This window comes from Choloepus didactylus, chromosome 10 (assembly GCF_015220235.1).
Source record: "Choloepus didactylus isolate mChoDid1 chromosome 10, mChoDid1.pri, whole genome shotgun sequence".
NCBI lineage: Eukaryota > Metazoa > Chordata > Mammalia > Pilosa > Megalonychidae > Choloepus > Choloepus didactylus.
In genome coordinates, this window is record NC_051316.1 from 44305197 (window position 1) to 44325735 (window position 20539).

General features: G+C 36.3%; 1 protein-coding gene across 5 annotated transcripts in view; it reads left to right on the forward strand.

The window, feature by feature from the left end:
* CEMIP2 (cell migration inducing hyaluronidase 2) overlaps positions 1–20539 on the forward strand; it is an 80362-nt gene that overhangs the window by 25541 nt on the left and 34282 nt on the right. For 4 of the 5 annotated variants that reach the window (XR_005210822.1, XR_005210823.1, XM_037798662.1 and 1 more), the window contains exons 5-12: positions 1327–1496; positions 8380–8568; positions 10617–10786; positions 11846–12055; positions 12399–12604; positions 12744–12813; positions 15157–15285; positions 17621–17709. Coding sequence is in view for 3 of the 5 variants with exons in the window: in XM_037798662.1 (XP_037654590.1) it covers positions 1327–1496; positions 8380–8568; positions 10617–10786; positions 11846–12055; positions 12399–12604; positions 12744–12813; positions 15157–15285; positions 17621–17709 (1233 nt within the window). In the remaining 2 variants the exon portion in view is untranslated. Of the gene's footprint in view, positions 1–1005; positions 1133–1326; positions 1497–8379; positions 8569–10616; positions 10787–11845; positions 12056–12398; positions 12605–12743; positions 12814–15156; positions 15286–17620; positions 17710–20539 lie in introns of all 5 variants that reach the window. The other variant, XM_037798663.1, reaches the window with a different exon arrangement.

Below are 20539 nucleotides of genomic sequence, written 5' to 3' on the forward strand. Positions count from 1 at the left end.
CATTCTTCACTTGTTTCTTTCTGTTCTGTTAAGGGATATAAATAGGGCTATAAAGCCCAAAGAGTGGCTAATCCATGCAGGGGCGGATGTGGAATTTATAAGGGTGTAGACATGTTTTGGTGGACTTTTATCTGTGGTTATCCAGCCATCTGTCTGGCATAGATCACATTTGGTATTTTTTTTTCCTAGAGTAGGAAATTGATGTTTTTCTTTTCATGTTTTAAACCAGAAGTCTTAAGCCAAGTTTTCTGGCTTTTTGTCGTCGTCCTTTTTCTTTAATTGATTTTGGCCACAAGTTTGAACAAGATCTTGGGATGTGTTGTATCCCAGAAATGAAATGGCATTTCCAAATGTTTTCAGTATATAAACCTGTAATGTGAAATTTTAAATCTTTTGGCTAGTGATTCTACTGGCTTTGATTTGAGAATGTTGAGAAACCTCTAACTCAGTGGTTCTCCACCTTGGCTGCACACCAGGAGACTTTCAGAAATCCAAATTACCAGGTCTCACCCCCATCAGGGTGGGCATGGGGAGGAGGGTAGGACCCCCAGGTGATTGAAGTGCAAAGTTGAGAACTACTCACTACTCTTAACATCTAACCTCTAACTCAAAGGGTTCTCAAAGGGTATGGCTTCCAGACCAGCAGCAGCAGCATCACCCAGGAACTTGTTAAGAGATGCAGATTCATAGGCTCCACCTCAGAAACTCAGGAGGTCCAGCAGTTTGTTTTAACAAGCCATCCAGGTGATTTGTGCAGCCTGTTACAGTTTGAGAACCACTGCTCTAACTCAATGGTTCTTAAGACATTGAAATCACTCTAGCAGCTTTAAAAACATACCAGTGCCAGTCCCCTCCCTTAGAGACTATGAATTCATTGGTCTGGGTTGGGGCCCAAGCATTGATATATTTCTAAAGGTCCCCATGTGATTCTATTGTGCAGCAGATTTGAGAACACTGCAGAGAGGATCGTTTAAAACAGTACAGATGATAATCATTTTGAAATAGGGAAACCAACTGGATTTATGGCTGGAATGATACCTGAATGAGATGGGTGTGTACTGAGGAGGGAAGTCAATGATTAATTGATGTCTCAGGTGTCTGTGTTTCACCTGCTACAGAGCTGGACAGCCAGGTATTTAAAGTATTCTATGGCCTTGGTTACTTCAGTCAAGGTTTGGAATTGCAACCTCAAGGGAATCTGGAAAAAGGCTCGGAAAAATGAAATACAGTGTAAGAATTAAATCGCACCTGCCAGAACATCTGTGTCAGGGATTTGGTTTAGTACCATGGCAAATAATCAAATGCATATGCTCTTTTTCATTCTAGGCAAGCTTGGGCTTTAGTTGGTGTCATTGATGGTGGAAGTACATCTTGCAATGAATCTTTGAGAAACTATGAAAATCATAGTAGTGGAGGAAAGGCTCTTGCCCAAAGAGAATTTTATACTGTGGATGGTCAGAAGTTTGCTGTAACAGCTTATAGTGAGTGGATTGAAGGTAGGCAAGTACAGTTTATACTCTTGTAAGAGATGGGTAAGTATTGTGTCAGTTTTTTTTGTTGTTGTTTTAATGATATTATATTCAAATGACAGTCTGCCTGGTTAGATTTCTTAGCTAGTTGAAGATGAAACCTATCATTTCCCTACTGCTCTGTATCTTATAGACTCAAGGTTTTTTGTGGACTAGAGAATGAGCTATTCTAGTCTGGGTACCCTAAACTAGATTTTGTTCCTAATTTTTGAATTATATAGTATGGTTAACTAGTAGGAATGGATTTTTTCCCCTGGATTTGGTGTCAGCCGAACCAATCTGGGTGTATGAACGATGGTGAACATGATCTTGTACTCTGGGTCTTCTCTTTATGTAGACATGTCAGCAAACAATACTTTCAAACACATGCTTTCAGACATAGGAGAATTAACCTGTAGAATGTGCATGCTGTGTAAATAAGCTCATTTTCTAAGCAATTTTTTTCCCTGATGATCCATATAATACATTTATCTTATGGATAAGTTGGAATACACAGAAAAGCACCAAGAAGAAAGAAAAAATTAACCTTTAATCCTGTCATTCAGAGATAATTATTTTGCTACATAATATTTTAGTGTTCATTTTGTTTTGACTTGCTGCGCTCCTCTCCTTAAATAATGTTTCGTAAACTTATCTTATACCTTTAAAATTTTTTCTTCAACGTAATTTTTTTATGGTAAGCTATCTTACAAAAGAACTATAATTTGTTCAAACAAAGGTTGCTTCCGATACTTTTCTCTTAAGGAAGTTCACTGTAGAATTTTTTATTAACCCACCTCCCTGCCAGATTTTGTAATTCCAGGTGTAGATTTGTAGCTCTGTATCTGAGCTTGCCTACCACCCTTCCTTTCCAGCCAAATATTATGTCAAAATCAATATGAAATGAATAATCAAGAAATGCTTTATTACATTTGTCATTATTCAGAAAACTTTACTTTAGACTGAGGTCACTCCTCTGTTTCAGGCACTACTGTAGCAAAGTATTTATTAACATGGATTCTGGAGACAGAAGGCCTGGGTTGATATTCCAACTTAGGATCATGGGCATGTGGTTTTACCTTCCTAAACCAGTTTCCTCATCTGAGAAATGAGGATAACAATGGAAACATAGTGCTGCTATGAGCATTAAATGTGTAGAATGTGAAGTTTTAGCACATTGTGTATAGTAAGCAAGCCATAAATGTTAGATATTTTAAGAATGATACAAACATGACTTGGTTGGGTTGGATGGGATATTTGTATATGATTGTGATTAAATAGAGAAAACCTTTTGCTTTAAAACAAATAAATAAATTGATTCCTTAGTATGTAGCAGGGACTTTTACATGTTGCCTCCAAGTAACCTTATAGGTTTTGAAGTGAGGAGGTGGTATTTATGGATGGGGAAGCTGGGACCAAGCTCTAACTTGATCTAAAACTGCCCCTAAGTTTTTTTTGTTTGTTTGTTGTTGTTGTTTTTTTTTGTTGTTGTTTGTTTAACTTTATTTTTTTATGCAATTTTATTGAGATATATTCACATACCAAATAATCATCCAAGGTGTACAATCAGTGGTTCATGGTATCATCGTATAGTTGTGCATTCATTACCACAAACAATTTTTGAACATTTTCATTACTCCAAAAAAAAAAAAGAAAAAAAAGAAAACAGAAGAACACCCAAAACATCTCATAACCCTATTATTTATTTATTTTTTTGTCTTTATTTTCTTACTCATCAATCAATACACTAGAAAAAGGGAGTGTCAGTCCCAAGGTTTTTATGATCACATAGTCACACTATAAAAGCTCTATAGTTATACAATCATCTTCAAAAATCAAGGCTACTGGATTAATGTTCAACATAAACTTTATTTTTAGCATAGTTTTAAATTTGTAGGTTATTACATAATTTTTAAAATAAGTTCTAGGTTTACAGAAAAATCATATAGAAAATACAGATTTCCCATATACTCACCCCATTATTAACATTTTGCATTAGTGTGGTACCTTTGTTACAAATGATGAGAGAATATTATTTTAATTGTACTATTAAGTATAGTCCATAGTTTACATTAGGAGTCCCCATTTGTTTTGTACAGTTGTGTGGTGGTTTTTTTGTTTTGTTTTGTTTTATTTTAAATTTTCATTCTAGTAATATATACAACCTAAAATTTCCCCTTTTAACCACATTCAGATATATAACTCAGTGGTGTTATTTACATTCACAGTGTTGTACTGCCATTATCACCATCTATGACTAAAACTTTTCCATAACCCTAAACAGAAAGTCTGTATCAATTAAGTATTAACTTCCTGTTCCCTACTCCCACCCTGGCCCCTGGTAACCTGGTATTCGGTTTCAGACTCTATGGATTTGCTAATCCTAATTATTTCCTATCGTTGAGATCATACAACATTTGTCCTTTTGTGTCTGGCTTATTTCACTCAACATGATGTTTTCAAGGTTCATCCATGTTGAGGCATGTGTCAGAACTTTGAAAAATATTCCATTGTATGTGTATACTTCATTTTATTTATCCATTCATTGGATGATGGACGCTTGGATGGCTTCCATCTTTTGGCAACTGTGAATAATGCCGCTATGAACACCGCTGTGCAAATATCTGTCTGAGTCCTTGCTTTAAATTCTTTTGGGTGTATACTTAGTAGAGGGATTACCAGGACATATGGTAATTCTATACTGAACTTTCTGAGGAACTGCCAAACTGTTTTCCACAGCAGCTGTATGGTTTTTCATTCTCACCAGCCATGAATGAGTGTTCTATTTCTCCACATTGTCTCCAATGCTTGTTGTTTTTCATTTTTAAAATAGTAGTTCTTCTAGTGGGTATGAAATGATATCTCATTGAAGCTTTGATTTGTATTTTCTTAATAGCTAATGGTGTTGACCATCTTTTTGTGTGCTTTTTGGGCAGTTTCTCTTCTTTGGAGAAATGTCTAGTCAAGACTTTTGCCATTTTTTTTCTTAATGCGCAGATAACAGTTTTATTATAGCCAAAAGGATATGAACAAGAAAGAGCCAAAAGAAGAGATACCTAGGGTGTTGGAGGGTCCCAAACACAGATCTCCCATACCGCCCCGCACATAGATGTAGTATTACTTACCAGGGAGGTGTAATCGAGTTTCAGTGTCCAGTTTTTATTGGGGTTTCATTATGCAGGCAACACTGATGGCATATGTGCCAGGTGGGTGACCTCAATCTCCAGCTCTCTCCCCTGCCAGGGGTCTGGCTGCTATGAAGTGGCTCAAAGCCCCAGCTCCCTGCTTAGATGGTTGGTTTTTCTAATGTGACCAAGCCCTCCCTACCACTTGGGAAATTCCAGGGATGTAGAGGTTCCCCACCACGAACAGGAACAAATTGCCCATTTGTAAATTGGGTTGTTTGTCTTTTTGTTGTTGAGTGTAGAAGTTCTTAATCAATTCTGGCTATTAAATTCTTATCCTAACCAAACAAATAAACACAAAGTGAAGAAGTAAATCCTTATGCTTTTAAGTTCCCTGTCTCTTAAGTTTTCTGCTAATACTCTTTCTGTGACACTGTGGTTGCCTCTGACAAAAAGCCGACGTGGTTGAGAAGCATTTCCAAGCAGAAGTTAGGTCCTGCATGAAGAGTTTATCATCTAGATCCTCAAGTCAGATATCTGGCGGAAGATAATTACCTTTGCTGGAAATGCTATTTTTATTTCTACATTACTGATGACTGTGCTCATTTCTGGAAGAGGGTAAATCCTAGCTATCTCTATCATAGGATATTGTCTGTGGCCCATCTTCTCCATGATTCCTACTTGCTGGAAGAGGTGGAAATTCTTCCCAGGAAGCAGGGAGGATGAGCTTATTTCCTTTCCTACTTCCTGTTCAGTAGTGCAAGTAGGAGATCATCGTAGGCAGAATTTTCTCTGAAGCCAGAAAATAGTGAGGTATTGAACGGTATAGATCTTCCCCATAGTTAACCTTCTGACTTTTTTTTTCCCCAAAGAAAGAAACAAATTCTAATGTCCTTTTTTTTTTCTTTTTGCCAATAGCAATATGGCATTCTCTTTATTTTTTTTTTACATTTATTTTTATTGTGATATATTCACATACCATGCAGTCATACAAAGTGTACATTTAATTGTTCACAGTACCATTATATAGTTGTGCGTTCATCACCAAAATTAATTTTTGAACATTTTCATTACCACAGACACAAAAATCATAAGAATAAAAATTAAAGTGGAAAAACACTTAAAGTAAAAACACTGGGTGCCTTTTTTTTTTGCCTCCATTTTTCTACTCATCCATCCATACACTGGACAAAGAGGAGTGTGGTCCACATGGCTTTCCCAATCACATTGTCACCCCTCATATGCGACATTTTTATATAATCATCTTCAAGATTCAAGGGTTCTGGGTTGTAGTTTGATAGTTTCAGGTATTTACTGCTAGCTACTCCAATTCATTAGAACCTAGAAAGGGTTGTCTATATTGTGCGTAAGAGTGCCCACCAGAGTGACCTCTTGGCTCCTTTGGAATCTTCTAATGTCCTTTTTACAAGTCAAAATTTATTTACCTAGTGGTCATCTTTTAAAAAAAAAATCCTTTTTGAAATTTTATATGGAAAAATTAATAATTTTTGGTTTCCCCCTTTAAAAAGGGGATTATTATTATTTTTTGGTCAAAATTTGAATTTTTAGGTAGTGATTGTTATTGCTGCCGTGACTTTTGATTATCTTTGTTCTTAACCTTCCTGTTTTGTTTCTTGGGAAGGCAGTATAATGCAGAGGTTAAGAAATTGGGTTCTGTAATTAGATTTGTTTTCATTTCTGGGCTCTACCATATTTTAGCTGTTATATACCTCTCTGAGCTTTGGTTTCTTCATCTTTAATGGATATAATAGTTTCTATTTCTCAAAGTTGTTTTGAGGCATGCAAAGTCCTAACAACTTAATTATTATAATTATTATAGCTATTATCATTCATATTATCATTTGGACAAAAGTTCATTATAGGTTTTAGTATCTGGATACAAGAAACATATCATAATAATACTTTATTAAGTACCTATTTTTGTGCTTTGTAGAAACAGAAAGGCAGGGTAGATCGGAGTCTGAAACAACAGAATCCAAGACTTGCCCAGATTAGATTTTATCAGGGTAATTGGCTCAAGGATGTAAGAATATCTAGAATATCCCTTGTGTCTGGCCTGAATTTCTCTCCTTTTGATTCCCATAATTGAATAAATGTGATTTTTTCACTGATTTAATCTTCCCCTTAAAGTCAGCATCTTTTTTTTGTTTTTTTTTTTAATGCAATTTTGAGGTATATTCACATACCATACAGTCTTCTAAAGTGCAGTCATTTGTTCACAGTATCATCATATAGTTATACATTCATGGCCACCATCATTTTTGAACATTTTCATTACTCCAAAAGATAAAAATAAAACATCCCATACCCCTCCTACCCCCCTATTATTCATTTACCTTTTGTCCTCATTTTTCTGCTTGTCTGTCCATACACTGGATAAAGGTAGTGTGAGCCACACGGTTTTCACAATAACGTGGTTACACCTTATACGCTAAGAGTCAGCATCTTAAAGAAGCCCCAGGGTAGTATACCAATTAATTAAAGGAGGGTGATAGAGAAGTACAGAATGCTTATGAAACAGATGTCTTTGAAGTGTAGAGTTTTTCTTTCTCCACTGGTGATATGAAGTGGCTTCCATCTAGTCCATATACATTTCCATGAAATCAACATTTGGCTCATGATGGATTATATCACATATGTTACTAGAAGTAGGAAATGCTTCTGTCGTTTGGTTGCATGTAAAAGATGTGTAAATTATGGAGTAGTTGGATCAACTTTTCAGGTTTTATCTGCCTAATTGGGACCAATTTTGAGTTTTAAAAGGAAGTATTAGGAGAGATCAGTAATTAGCAGTTGGTGGATTGCATGATTTTTACCCCAGGGAAGTGGCTAAGTTGGAGAGGGGGCATAATCACATCTGCCAGAAATCACATTCCAGATCTTTATTAGGGAACATTCTTCCATTCAGCAGTCATCTGTGGTGAATATACAAATGGAGGCACTCTGCTGTCTTCACTGATAGAACCTTCCAGAAGCTGGGCTATCCTAGCTGACTCATTGGAATTGCATGAATAAGAGCAGCAAGAATACCAGTAGGAGAGAGGTTGCTTCCAGCAAGGATGTTTGGGAAGACTTTTGATGAATCTTAGAAAGTGGACAGTATCTTGGTTGGTAAATAAATAAGGGTAGAAGGACGTTCTAGGTAAAGAATAAAGTATGAGCAAAGGAACAGTAGTGAGGGATAGTCTAAGGCAACTTTTATTTTGTTAACAGCAAGATTATGTGTAAGACTAGAAAATCTGCTAATGTCCTATCTCTTATCCTGTATTTGGGTCAAATTGAAGCATTGGGTATTTATTTCAGACCTGTACTGTACTTGGTCACTTCCTCCTGAGTATGATATATTTTTCTTATATATTAGATCATTTGTGGGTGGCTTTACAATTTTAACATAGAGTTGAATTACAGCAAGGGATTTGGGGATTGAGAACCCTCTTCAAAATTGTAAAAGAGTAGTTTGCTGAAGTGATATCTTTCATCCTATTATGGTTAGGTGTGCATGGAGCTCTCTCTCCATGAGTGCAGAGATCTATGCTTTCATTTTTTATTTTTATCATTAGTATCTGCAGAGTGACTGGCACATAGTTAGCATTAGTAAAAATGTACTGAATTGTGTTTGTCTTAACTTTTGATTTGTGTATCAGTGTGTGTGTGGAGGGGTGGTGATTTTAGAAAAAATAAAATTCCTGTTAATGCATCACTTTCTTTCTTGTTTTTTGGTGTAGGTGTTTCTCTTTCAGGTTTCCGGGTGGAGGTTGTGGATGGAGTGAAGCTTCATCTGCTGGATGATGTTAGTAGCTGGAAACCCGGAGACCAGATTGTGGTCGCAAGCACAGACTATTCTATGTACCAAGCAGAGGAGTTTACTCTTCTCCCTTGTCTTGATTGCAGCCATTTTCAGGTCAAAGTCAAAGGTATCAGACTGCTTAGGGTGCTTCTTGGGAAACACAACACTCTTTCCTTAGGATATGATTCCTGGAATCTCCCACAACCCTGATCATTATCGTCGTCATCATTGTTGTCATCAACTTCTTAATGAAGATCATAGCAGTGGGGTGCACTGAACATTAGATTCCAGAGGATGTTAGATAAATGTAGTTACTGAGCATTAGTTTTGCTGTTAATGATAGGTAGCAGGCATATCAGCAATGCTGCCTCAGTTTCTTTGGAAAAAAGATGGAGACTAGATGGACTGATTTTTCCAAGGTCCTTTCCAGCATCTTTCTTATAAGTCTTCCACTAGAGTAGAGCTAGTTTTTAATAGAACCCATTCTTCTTCAAAAAATATCCCATGGTTTTTGAGTGCTTACTCGCTTCGCAAAAAGCAGATCTCACAAATATTTTAAATGGAACCAAAAAGGTAGTTTCCTAGACTACATTTCCTATCATAATCTTAAATACTGTATTTTTTTAAACGGAGAACAATGCACAATGAGCTTCTGTACTGTAAGTTGTGTTTGGAAATCTTAATTTGCCGAGTACTTTGAGCCTGGCACTATGCGAAGTCCTTTCCATGCATTACCTCAGTCATGGAGATTAATTGTGCATTTCATTCATCATGTTGCTTTCCTTGCTTCTGTACTTGATGTAATGCATTTAGGGCACAAAACAAGAGTTTACAGTAACTATTCAATAAGTGCTCACTTTTGGAGCGTTGAAATTTAAGGGAAAATTTCTGTTTTTAAAAAAATAGGCTGATTGACTCACTTGGCATTTTTTCTCTGCGCTTCATTCAGGGTTGTACTTTTCCTTCTTGATAATACAGACGTAAGGAAAATATTAGACCGTCTGGGATCATTATTTTTATTTTTATTTTTATTTTTTTGGAAATTCCCATTCTTGTTAACAAGTCTGCATGATAACAAGTATCCATGATCTCACCTCCCAAGATTTACTTGGATTTTTCCTTCCTAAGTTTATAACATGAGCATCAGAGAAAAGTTCATTATTCAAATGCTTCTAAACTTACAATAAAGCTGGAAAACTAAAAGAATGCATAATACATTAAAATAAGAATCAGGGAGGGAAAAAAAGAAGATAACTTCTATACTGTTAGTGCCCAAATGTAGATTACTTTAGCCTTGAGGTAGAAGCAACCAGAGGCCCTGTCATCAACATCTGCAAAATCATTCATCTTCCTGGACTCACCGTGTGTTTGGTTCTTCATATGCCCTCAGGAAAGAAGAACATGAGTATATGGACAGGAACTAGGGAGGGAAATTCTGGAAAATTAGGCAGATTTCAGAGTATTAGAGCTGTCCAAGGATGAGACTGAACTGCTTTAGGAGGGGCAAGTTCTCTGTCCATGTGGGGGATCCAGTGCTGGCAGGACAGTTGGCAGTGAGGGTTCAGGCCTTGGGTGGGTGGTTGGTTGGTTTGGATGATCTTTAACATTCCTGCTCCTTGAGATTCTGTGATCCTCAGGTTAGAGAATGGGAGCAGAAGCCAAGTTGTTGATAAAGCCTTAGGGTTGTAGAATGAAGAGGAATGTCTTTTTTTTTTTTTAATTCAATTTTATTGAGATATATTTGCACACCATGCAGTCAGACAAAGTGTACAATCAGTTGTTCACAGTACCATTATATAGTTGTGCATTCATCACCAAAATCAATTTTTGAACATTTTCATTACCACACCCACAAAAATAATAAGAATAAAAATTAGTGTGAAAAAGAACAATTAAAAGTAAAAAAGAACACTGGGTGCCTTTTTTTTTTGCCCCCATTTTTCTACTCATCCGTCCACACTCTGGACAAAGGGGAGTGTGGTCCACATGGCTTTCCCAATCACATTGTCACCCCTCATAAGCTACATTTTTATACAATCGTCTTCAAGATTCAAGGGCTCTGGGTTGTAGTTTGATAATTTCAGATATTTACTGCTAGCTAAAGAGGAACGTCTTTTTGAAATGTTTCACATTTTCTTTGTTCTGATATTCTTTTTCCCTTGCCCATATTGACAGAAACCCCCCAGTTCCTGCACATGGGGGAAATTGTAGATGGTGTAGACATGAGAGCTGAGGTTGGAATTCTCACCCGGAATGTTGTGATCCGAGGAGAAATGGAGGACTCATGCTATGCTGAAAACCAGTGCCAGTTCTTCGATTATGATACCTTTGGGGGACATGTTTTGGTATGCAAAAGGATTTGATAGTTTCTTTGGAAGGAGATGTATATGTATATACATTATAAATCTTATTTTATTTCTCTATCAAAATAATGGAGAGAATTTAGATAATTCAAAGAGAAAGCTGTATGTTTATTTAGTTGACCTGGACTTGCAGTTAAGCCATTTAAGAATTGTACTGTGAAGAAGTAAATCAATATATTGGGAAGAAGCAATCATACAGAGACAAAAAATGAAAGATCTTAGTATCTATGTATGCAATTTCTGAAACAACCAAATAGTTTTTTTTAAGCATATGGTTATTAAAGGAGCAGTAGCATGCACATACACAATGTTTCTGTAAAAATATTTTTGTATGCATATTTTTATCTGTATGATTCATCAAATATGTATTGAGCACTTAATATGTGTTAGGCAGTATAGTATGTACTAAGAAGGCTGCATGAAGGCTACATGTGTTTTCAAATCTATTTCTGTGCACTGAGTAGGCTATGAAGTTTAGCAACATTTCTGTTGCACTAATTTCTGAAGTGCAACTGGTCAGTGCTATTCTTTTGTTTTTTTGTAGTATGATTGAAAATCCAGTGTTTAAAAATGTTAAGAGTGCCCAGATGTGGGGTTGCAAAGGAATTTTATAAAAGACTTTATAAAGACCTTAAGCAAACAAGATTATGTGCTAATTAAAATTTTGAGGGAGGACTTAGAAACTATTAACCAAACTGGTGGATGATATAGAAATGAAACAACAAGATGAGATCAGGAATGGCTACAATATCTGAACAAATCAGAGCATCTATACAGAAATTGTTTTTGCCATTTTCCTGATTACGCTAGCTTTTTTTTTTTTTCCCCTAAGTAGAGATTATTTGTATGACTTTCCAAAGTACTCACATATGTAAAGAAGCATTTGCTAAATTATTAATTGGGGATCCAGGAAAACAAGGTGCAAAAGAATGTAAATGTTTTAGTATGTATTCTGTCTCTGACATTTTCTATTAAAACAGTGTTTTGCTACTTTCCTATTCTAAAAAGTATCAGTTTGATTTTGATTATCTTGTCATGTAGATAAAGAAAAATTTCACTGCAGTCCATCTTTCTTATGTGGAACTGAAACACATGGGTCAGCAGCAGCTGGGACGGTATCCTGTTCATTTTCACCTGTGTGGAGATGTGGATTATAAAGGAGGGTATAGACATGCAACATTTGTAGATGGCCTTTCAGTCCATCACAGCTTCTCAAGGTGCATCACTGTGCATGGGACAAATGGCTTGCTGGTAAGTAGCCTCACAACATATTGACGCACGTTATAGAAAGTTAACTCTCAATTCTCATGACTTCTCAATTTTATGCAAGTCAACTGTTTAATCACACAACTTCCTCTGTCCTGCTTCTACTGTGAATTTTGCTGTTTTCCTTTCTTAATAAAGCATACTTTTTCAGCCTTCCAAATTATCCTTCTGTGAGATGAACACAACCTAACATTTGACTTTGCCCCCTTTTGCTAAAATTAAAACTTCTTTTTACATTCAAACTGAGCATGCTACACTGAATAGCACTTGTCACTTAAATCACAGTCAATCTTGGTACCAATCGTACGGTGTATTTGTATTTCTGCAGATAAAAGACACCATTGGATTTGACGCACTAGGTCATTGTTTCTTTCTGGAAGACGGTATTGAACAGAGAAATACTTTGTTCCACAATCTTGGACTCCTCACCAAGCCGGGCACCCTCCTTCCCACCGACAGGAATAACTCCATGTGTACCACCATGCGAGAGAAAGTATTTGGAAACTATATCCCCGTGCCTGCCACTGACTGTATGTGAGTAACTGGCAGAGAGAGAAATTCATGGGTGATGGGCAAAGCTTTTGACTTTTGGGCAAGACGTTTTGGAGGAAGTGTTTAGTGGGCAAGATTTTTCATGAAGAATGTTTAAATCACCTTAAAAAATGCCTTTCAGGGCTGTTTCAACTTTCTGGATCGCTCATCCCAACAATCATTTGATTAACAACGCAGCTGCGGGCTCCCAGGTAAGTTAGATTAAAGTGCTTTCCAATTTTTTTTTATTATTCATGTTTTTAAATATTCTGGTTTACATGACTGTAACATGATGACTTGTGGGTGTGCCAATATTGACAGTGATTTCTGGTACTACTTGTTTATTTGAGAGCAGGATATAGATGAGATGATTCTTCTATTTCTTGTAAATCATTCATGGCAGTGGGCAGTGGGTGTCTGTGGGTACAATAAGGCAAATGTCAAGTGGAGGAAAAGAGGTGAGCTAACTTCTAGGATTATCCTGTCATCTTTAGAGCATATTTTTAGGGTGTTATGTACAGCCTTTCATGGCTTCTCATATTTAAGTAAGGCGAGTAGCTGATCATTTCAGTTTCTACTGTTGAAAAGCCTTAGCTTTTTTATATGGGATTGTTCTGTGGAATGCCGTGATGATTGCCATTCTGGTTAAATGCAGGGATTATATGAAGTTGGATTTCATCTTCTTGGTAAAGTAGCTAAACTCAACTATGGGCCTTGAATTATTTAATATACCTACAAGCACCCACACACAAGTGAGAATAATTTAAGGGAATAAATGAACTATTCTTGGATGGCAGAAATATCCCCTTGATAAGCTTGAAGAAATCTCTATTAAAACTAATTATGTTTAAAACTGTCAATTTATAATCTAAATGAATCTTTAAGACACTATACTGTTAAGAGTATATCTGTGCAGAAAACTATAGTACAGAAACCTGAACTTTGCAGTGATATCTAAATAATTATATTTGGACATCATCATTATTAAAATTTTCAAAAGATAAGAAATACCTAGTATTGCTTCCTAGGAATGAATTAAAAGATTAGTTGAAGGGAGTATTTTTTTGAGATAATTAGAATACAGTCATCCCAAGATACAAGGGTGATTGAACTTAGAGCTCTTATTTTCATTAAAAACATAAATTCTGAAAGTCCTTGTCAGTGAAAGATTCTTATTTGAGAGGGCAGAGTCCCGGACACTTCATCATTTTGGGTTTCCACTCATTCATTTTTCATGAAATATTTGTTGGGCACATATGATATTTGTGCTCTAAGTTTCTAATTGGAAGATTAATTTTAGGCTAAAGGTGAACTGAGAGTCTTACTCAGTATCATCTTCTGATCTATGTTACATCACAAGTGAACAGCCAGAGCAGAGATTTCTTTCAGCTGTTTTCTGAAGTCATGGGTTAAAGATCCAAACAAATTGCCGATAGACCATGAAAAATGAGGTAAGGTCACACATACCCTTACTGGGATGCAAGGCTTCCCTGTGAGAAAAGCAGAAACTGGGTTTCTCAAGTATTCTTCCATTGACTTGTCTGTTATGGAAACATGTTAAATATTGCATTCAGTTTGGCCTGCAGGCTTATATGCTTTCCACAGTTCATTTCCATTCCCAAAGGACTTTATTCATGACAACTAATATAGTCCTTGTTACATATATTATATTTTAGTAATCTGTGAGTTTCCCATTGGACTATGAAATCTTTGTGAATGTCTTACTGTGCAGCTGGCACATGGTCCTGAACGTGATCCTGAAGCAATGTTTGCTGGCTTTGAATTCATACTGTCCTGTGACACTGGATATTTAAGTTTTAAGGTTAATCAAAGTTGCCTAATGTGAAGTTGTCTTTCACACTGGGCTGATTTTTAATTGGACTTTTAATGGTTAACAGAAATTGTCACAAGAACTCAAAATGTATTTCCATTTTCATGTCTCATTTTGAGAGTCAAAAGTTTTTAGACTGTTCTGCTCCTGTTAAGGTCAGTAACACTAAAATTGAATAGGCAGCATCCAGAGTGAGACAGCATCCTAATTCATGCATGTGGTGGTTTTTTCCTTTGGCAAAAATTTGCCTCAGGACAGGAAGGGCCTTGGAGTTGTTTGAAAGAAGTCAGTGAGCTCTGCTTGTCAGCAGAGTAGCCGTTTAAGAAGCATGACTCATCTATTGATCAGGTTTGGAGGTAAACAGAAAAAACCCATACTGCTTAAAGGCTGTCTCTCCTGGTCACATTGAAGGCTTGTTTGTTTCTAACTTCTGCATAACTTTTGTTAAGGACGGGCAGGCAATTTTGAAAGTAGATTTTGCTGTCAGCCAATTATTTCTGTCTTTTGTCCAGTTCTACTGGCAGAATTACATTTGCTTTTCAAAAACCGGTGATACAACTGCCAGATATGTACACAACTTGTTATGGACAATTCTTAACCTGAAACAGTGAAAAATAAGTGTTAGAAAGATTAAACTTGCTTGTGAAGCAGTTACTAATAAGAATGTTTCATAGACTGGCTTTACAAAGTAAGGCTTCTAATGATCTTGCCCTTTCAATTGTAGGATGCTGGAATATGGTATTTATTTCACAAGGAACCTACTGGGGAATCCAGTGGATTGCAGCTTTTAGCAAAACCAGAACTTACCCCATTGGGTATATTTTATAACAACAGGGTCCATTCGAGTTTTAAGGTAGGTTCCTAAGTTTTAATAATTGGTATATATGACTTACAGGAGTAAAGGATGGATTTCAATCAAGAAATGTTAGTTTGGGGTAGAACATGTCATGAGAGAAAGTAATTTGTGATTAAAAAAGCAAATACCCAACCCTTTGATGCTCATGACATTTAATAGAATTCTGTCTACACACATAAATGAATATACACCAGCACACACCTGTACACCGTTTGCTGAATAATTATATAATGGACTTGACCCATGTGTCCTCATTTTTTCCCTCTCGCTCACCTTCTTTACAATCTTGAATATCAGTAGGTGTTTCTAGGGGAGGTACCTGTTGGATTATATACTTCTGGGGTTAAGGAGCCTACTTCCTCTCTTCTCTTAGTTGACAGTGACTGGTAGAATGGTCATGTAAAAGTAATTATGTAAATTATGTAAATTATGTAAATAAATGAAATATCGCTTACGAATATTTGACCTAGTTGAAAATGACACACATCAAATAAATTAAAGGCCATTTAGGAGCTCCAATTTACATAGTATTTGCATCCAGTTTTCCACTCCCTTGTGGTGCTCCCAGGACACTTTGCTACTTTGTGATATGGATGCCCAGATCTTTGCCTGGAATGATCCACACCAAACTTCAATTAATACTTTCCATTTATGATACTCAGAGAGTCCTTTAGACACTGAAGTGTCTTATGATTTGAAAAGCTTAGAATCACTTGATGAAGACTTGAGAGATGAAAAATATTTTCTTTACACAGAGATGTTTGAAGTGGGTTTTGTGAGCTGAATAGTTGATTAAGGCTAATAATTATTCTAAAGTAGTGTTTCAAAGTGGAAATCCTCAAAATTTACTAATTGTAAGTGGTGTAAAAACCCATCTTATTCTAATTAATTTGTTTTTTTAATGAGGTGATGACTACTATGTCTATTCTACTAATTGTAAGAATATTGAATCTAAATAATGTGAGTGTTGATTAGGTTTTAATTTGTTAATTTTGTGAATGATTATCCAGAATGATATTTTAGAGCCAAAGAAAATCAAACTCTTCAAGGCAAAAACAAAGTAACCTGCCATGTTTGGGTGGCTCATAAATAGGAACGCACACACACACTGGCACTTATGGCTTCTGATGGGATGATCCCCAAATCCTTATCTAGTCCAAGTTGGTCACATTTATCTAACTGCCTACTTGAGCTGATTTGGATGCCACATAACTAAAACATTCAAAACCAAATTTCTTATTCTTGACCTCAGTCCTATTACTGTATTTGTTTCAGTGAATGAAACCACTAGCCATCTAGTTGCCTAAGCCAGAAAAAATGAGCCTTTACTGCGCCCTCTCTTTCACCCCCCCTTTTATTAATTATTAAAAGATTTTAATTCTACCTGGTAAAGAATTCTCACCCCGTTCACTTGTCTCTGTTACTACTGATCATCTTTATTTTTCTTCTGGATTACCAAAACCATCTCCTTCCTCATCTTTTGCGTCTATTTTTGCCCCTTTCAAACTCATTGTTTGTCTTGTAGCTATAGTGTCCTTTTTAAAAATGCAGTTGATTATGCAGCTTTTGTTAAAAGCCTCATTGTCCTGATTCTTATAGTCTATCAATACTGTATGGCCTGGTGATTACTCCTCTTTAACCTTATTCTTTAGCTTTCCTTCATACAATCTTGATAGTCCATCTAAGATGTGTTTTTCCTTGACAGATATGTCATAAATACTCCCTCACATCTCCATACTTTTGTACAAATTATTCCCTTGAGTACTTTTAGAGAAAAGCAGAACCCCAGAGGGGTTCTTCAGCATCTACCACCTGCTCTGTGTCTTATGGCCCCACCTCATTCTTTTGCATGGTTGATTCCTGTCCATCCTTCTGTCCTAAGCCTTAGAAGTCCACTTCCTTTAGGGGACATTCCCTGAATTGCCTACTCCCATCCTCCCCTGAAAAAAAGGCCTCATTTAAGTACCACTCTTACGTGCATCCCTTCTCATGTGTTTATCATATTGCAATGTAATTGCTTATTTAATTGCATCTTTCCCACCAGTTCATGTGTCAAAAGCAAGGATATTAAGTTATCATTTAATGCTTGGTGCCTACCACGAGGTAGGCATTAAATAAATATTTGTTGAATGACTGAATGGGTAAAATTTTAAAATTCCAGGAAAGGAGGCCTTTTCATAACACCTTTGCTTTTGCTGTTTATTCTCCACCCCCTTTCTTTTTTTGGTTAGAAATGAGGAGCTGAAACATTTTCATTCATCATTATATTCATTATATATGTAGATATAACTTGGGATTCATATTAATTTCAGTTCATAATTATATTTTTCAGGCTGGCTTATTTATTGACAAAGGTGTCAAAACAACCAATGCTAGTGCTGCTGACCCAAGAGAATACCTCTGTTTGGATAACAGTGCAAGGTAGAGTTTGTTCCTTTAAATCACACTGAAGGTCTATCCAACCAAAACAAAACTGTGCTCTTATTGCTGGTAACACACTTGAATTGAAGTTTTCAAAATTTGTAGGAGGGTTTTATTTTTTTTTTTTTTTTTACTTTTTGCCATTTTATGGCTGCTTTTTTTTTTTTTTTTTTTTTTTTTTTTTTTTTTAAATCATCATTTTATTGAGATATATTCACATACCACGCAGTCATACAAAACAAATTGTACTTTCGATTGTTTACAGTACCATTACATAGTTGTACATTCATCACCTAAATCAATCCCTGACACCTTCATTAGCACACACACAAAAACAACAAGAATAATAATTAGAGTGAAAAAGAGCAATTGAAGCAAAAAAGAACACTGGGTACCTTTGTCTGTCTGTTTCCCTCCCCTACTTTTCTACACATCCATCCATAAACTAGACAAAGTGGTGTTTGGTCCTTATGGCTTTCCCAATCCCATTGTCACCCCTCATAAGCTACATTTTTATACAACTGTCTTCGAGATTCATGGGTTCTGGGTTGTAGTTTGATAGTTTCAGGTATCCACCACCAGCTACCCCAATTCTTTAGAACCTAAAAAGGGTTGTCTAAAGTGTGCATAAGAGTGCCCACCAGAGTGACCTCTCGGCTCCTTTTGGAATCTCTCTGCCACTGAAGCTTATTTCATTTCCTTTCACATCCCCCTTTTGGTCAAGAAGATGTTCTCCGTCCCACGGTGCCAGGTCTACATTCCTCCCTGGGAGTCATATTGTAGGAGGGTTTTAGAAAAATATTTATTCTGCTATTCCAGGACCTCTGACTAGGCTTTTATCTTATTGAAGTGCCAAAGAGAAAGTTGATGCTTTTCTCCTTTTTCACAGTTGTAAAGAGATGTTAGAGTTGCAGAGCAGAGAGGAAAAAGGAGAGAGATCTGTGGGGAAAGGGCCCAAATATGCCTATGTGGTAGCATGTGATTAATTGAGTAACAAGTCAAACTGTGATCATGTTTTAGTCTAGTCCCTGCAATCCAGAGCATATCCAATTGATTTTTAGTAGTCCAAGTGGAACATTGCATTAAATCTGTTTCAAAGGGAAAGGACCCCAACTTGGCAATCAAGCTGCTTCTGGTTTAGGCATTTGTAGCCTCAGATTCACATCATAGCTGGGGTCTATGTTACTCTCCTTTATAATCACAAAATGTGGTTGGGATGTGGATCCACGTTTTAGCAACGTTCTCTTACATCCTATACATGAGCCAAAATAAATAAAAGGTCTTGTAGGAAACAAAATTTTCTGGGAAAGATGGCAAACTTGAAGTCATATTCAGTGGAAACTGTGACCATATTAGATTTCCGTATATCAAGTTGATTGACTGGTTTATGGAGTTCAAAGGGTGCTAGATTTAATAGACTCTGCTGATAAATATTTACAAAAACAGCACCAGACCCCCAGTTGTTCATATGGGAATGAAGTAGGAACCTCATTATAGCTCAGTGAAACTGATTTAAGTATGAGGCAGAATCCTTGTGACAGTAATAAGCCCTGACATCAAGAAAAAACTGGGGTAAAATTACATATCAGGATTCTTTACAGGTCAAATTAAGGCTGAGATATTTTAAAGCAATGATCGGATAGCAGTTGAGAAGCTAAGAAACTCAGAGCATTATTTAAATAGTGAATAGATAGATAAGTAAATATATTTAAAAATCCGTTGGTATTTTAATTAGATTTGATAAACTAAACAATAAAACAATTTACCCATGATGGTTTAAGTTTTTTTTCTTTTTTTGATTATAAAATACACCATTATTTTATTAACCCTAAGAAAGAAAAACACTGCCTATTAAATGATGAGAAGCATTCCAATTTGAAAGACGTCAAAATGTGGGGGAAAATTAAGAACCAATTTTTAAAAAGCAATGTAATAGGTATATAAGATAGTACATGTTAAATCATTTACGGCTCAAACAAAAAAGGAATGCAAGAATTCTGAGGAAAAAACCATAATTGAAGGTTAAGACATGTAGCGACAAACAGGAGCTGAGCCTGGGCCAAAGAAGCTGAAGCCTTAGATCATTGAAGCAGGAAGAGAGCATTCCAGAAAATAGAAGCACTGAAATAAGAGCCAAAAAGCCACAAAGGGACCTGAAGTTTTATGGAACAATGAGTTTCAGGTAGGTTGGATTGAAAGTTACTGCAGGAAAATAGTCAGAAAAGATTGGACATTTGTAAGGTCTATAATAAATCAGGATGGTGATAAGACCAAAATTGGCTCTAGGGTTATACCCATCTCACCCATGTGCTGGTTCTGAAGAGGAAAAGTTTTGTGAGACAAACAAGATGGAGTCCCACCATGTTGTCATTCATTCATTCATTCATTCATTCAGCAATACTGATTAAGCACCCACTAAATTCAAAGTACTTTGGAGGAAACAAATGAATCACATAAATTCTGCCTGCAAGGGAGATAAGTCATTTACCGAAATAACTGTGAGATAGGTTTTATCATTATCCCCATCTTACAGGTGGTGATACAGAGGTGCAGGGAGGTCAGATAACTTGCCCAGCATCACACAGCTCAGATGGCTTAAGTTTTTTACTGGGTGTGTGTATGTGATTTTAGGATAATGGTAATCTTTCTCTGCTCTCCATTATTTCTGAGTAATAAACCAGCCCATGAATTAAACATCAGGCTCAGGGATCAAGAAGATATTTGGTCTGTTCCTCTTAGGGGAAGTTGACTCAAGATTTGATCAGATGAGCGTTCCCTTGTCTTTAACATATAAAGTTACAGAGGAATTCAAAGATGGGAAATTTTTTTA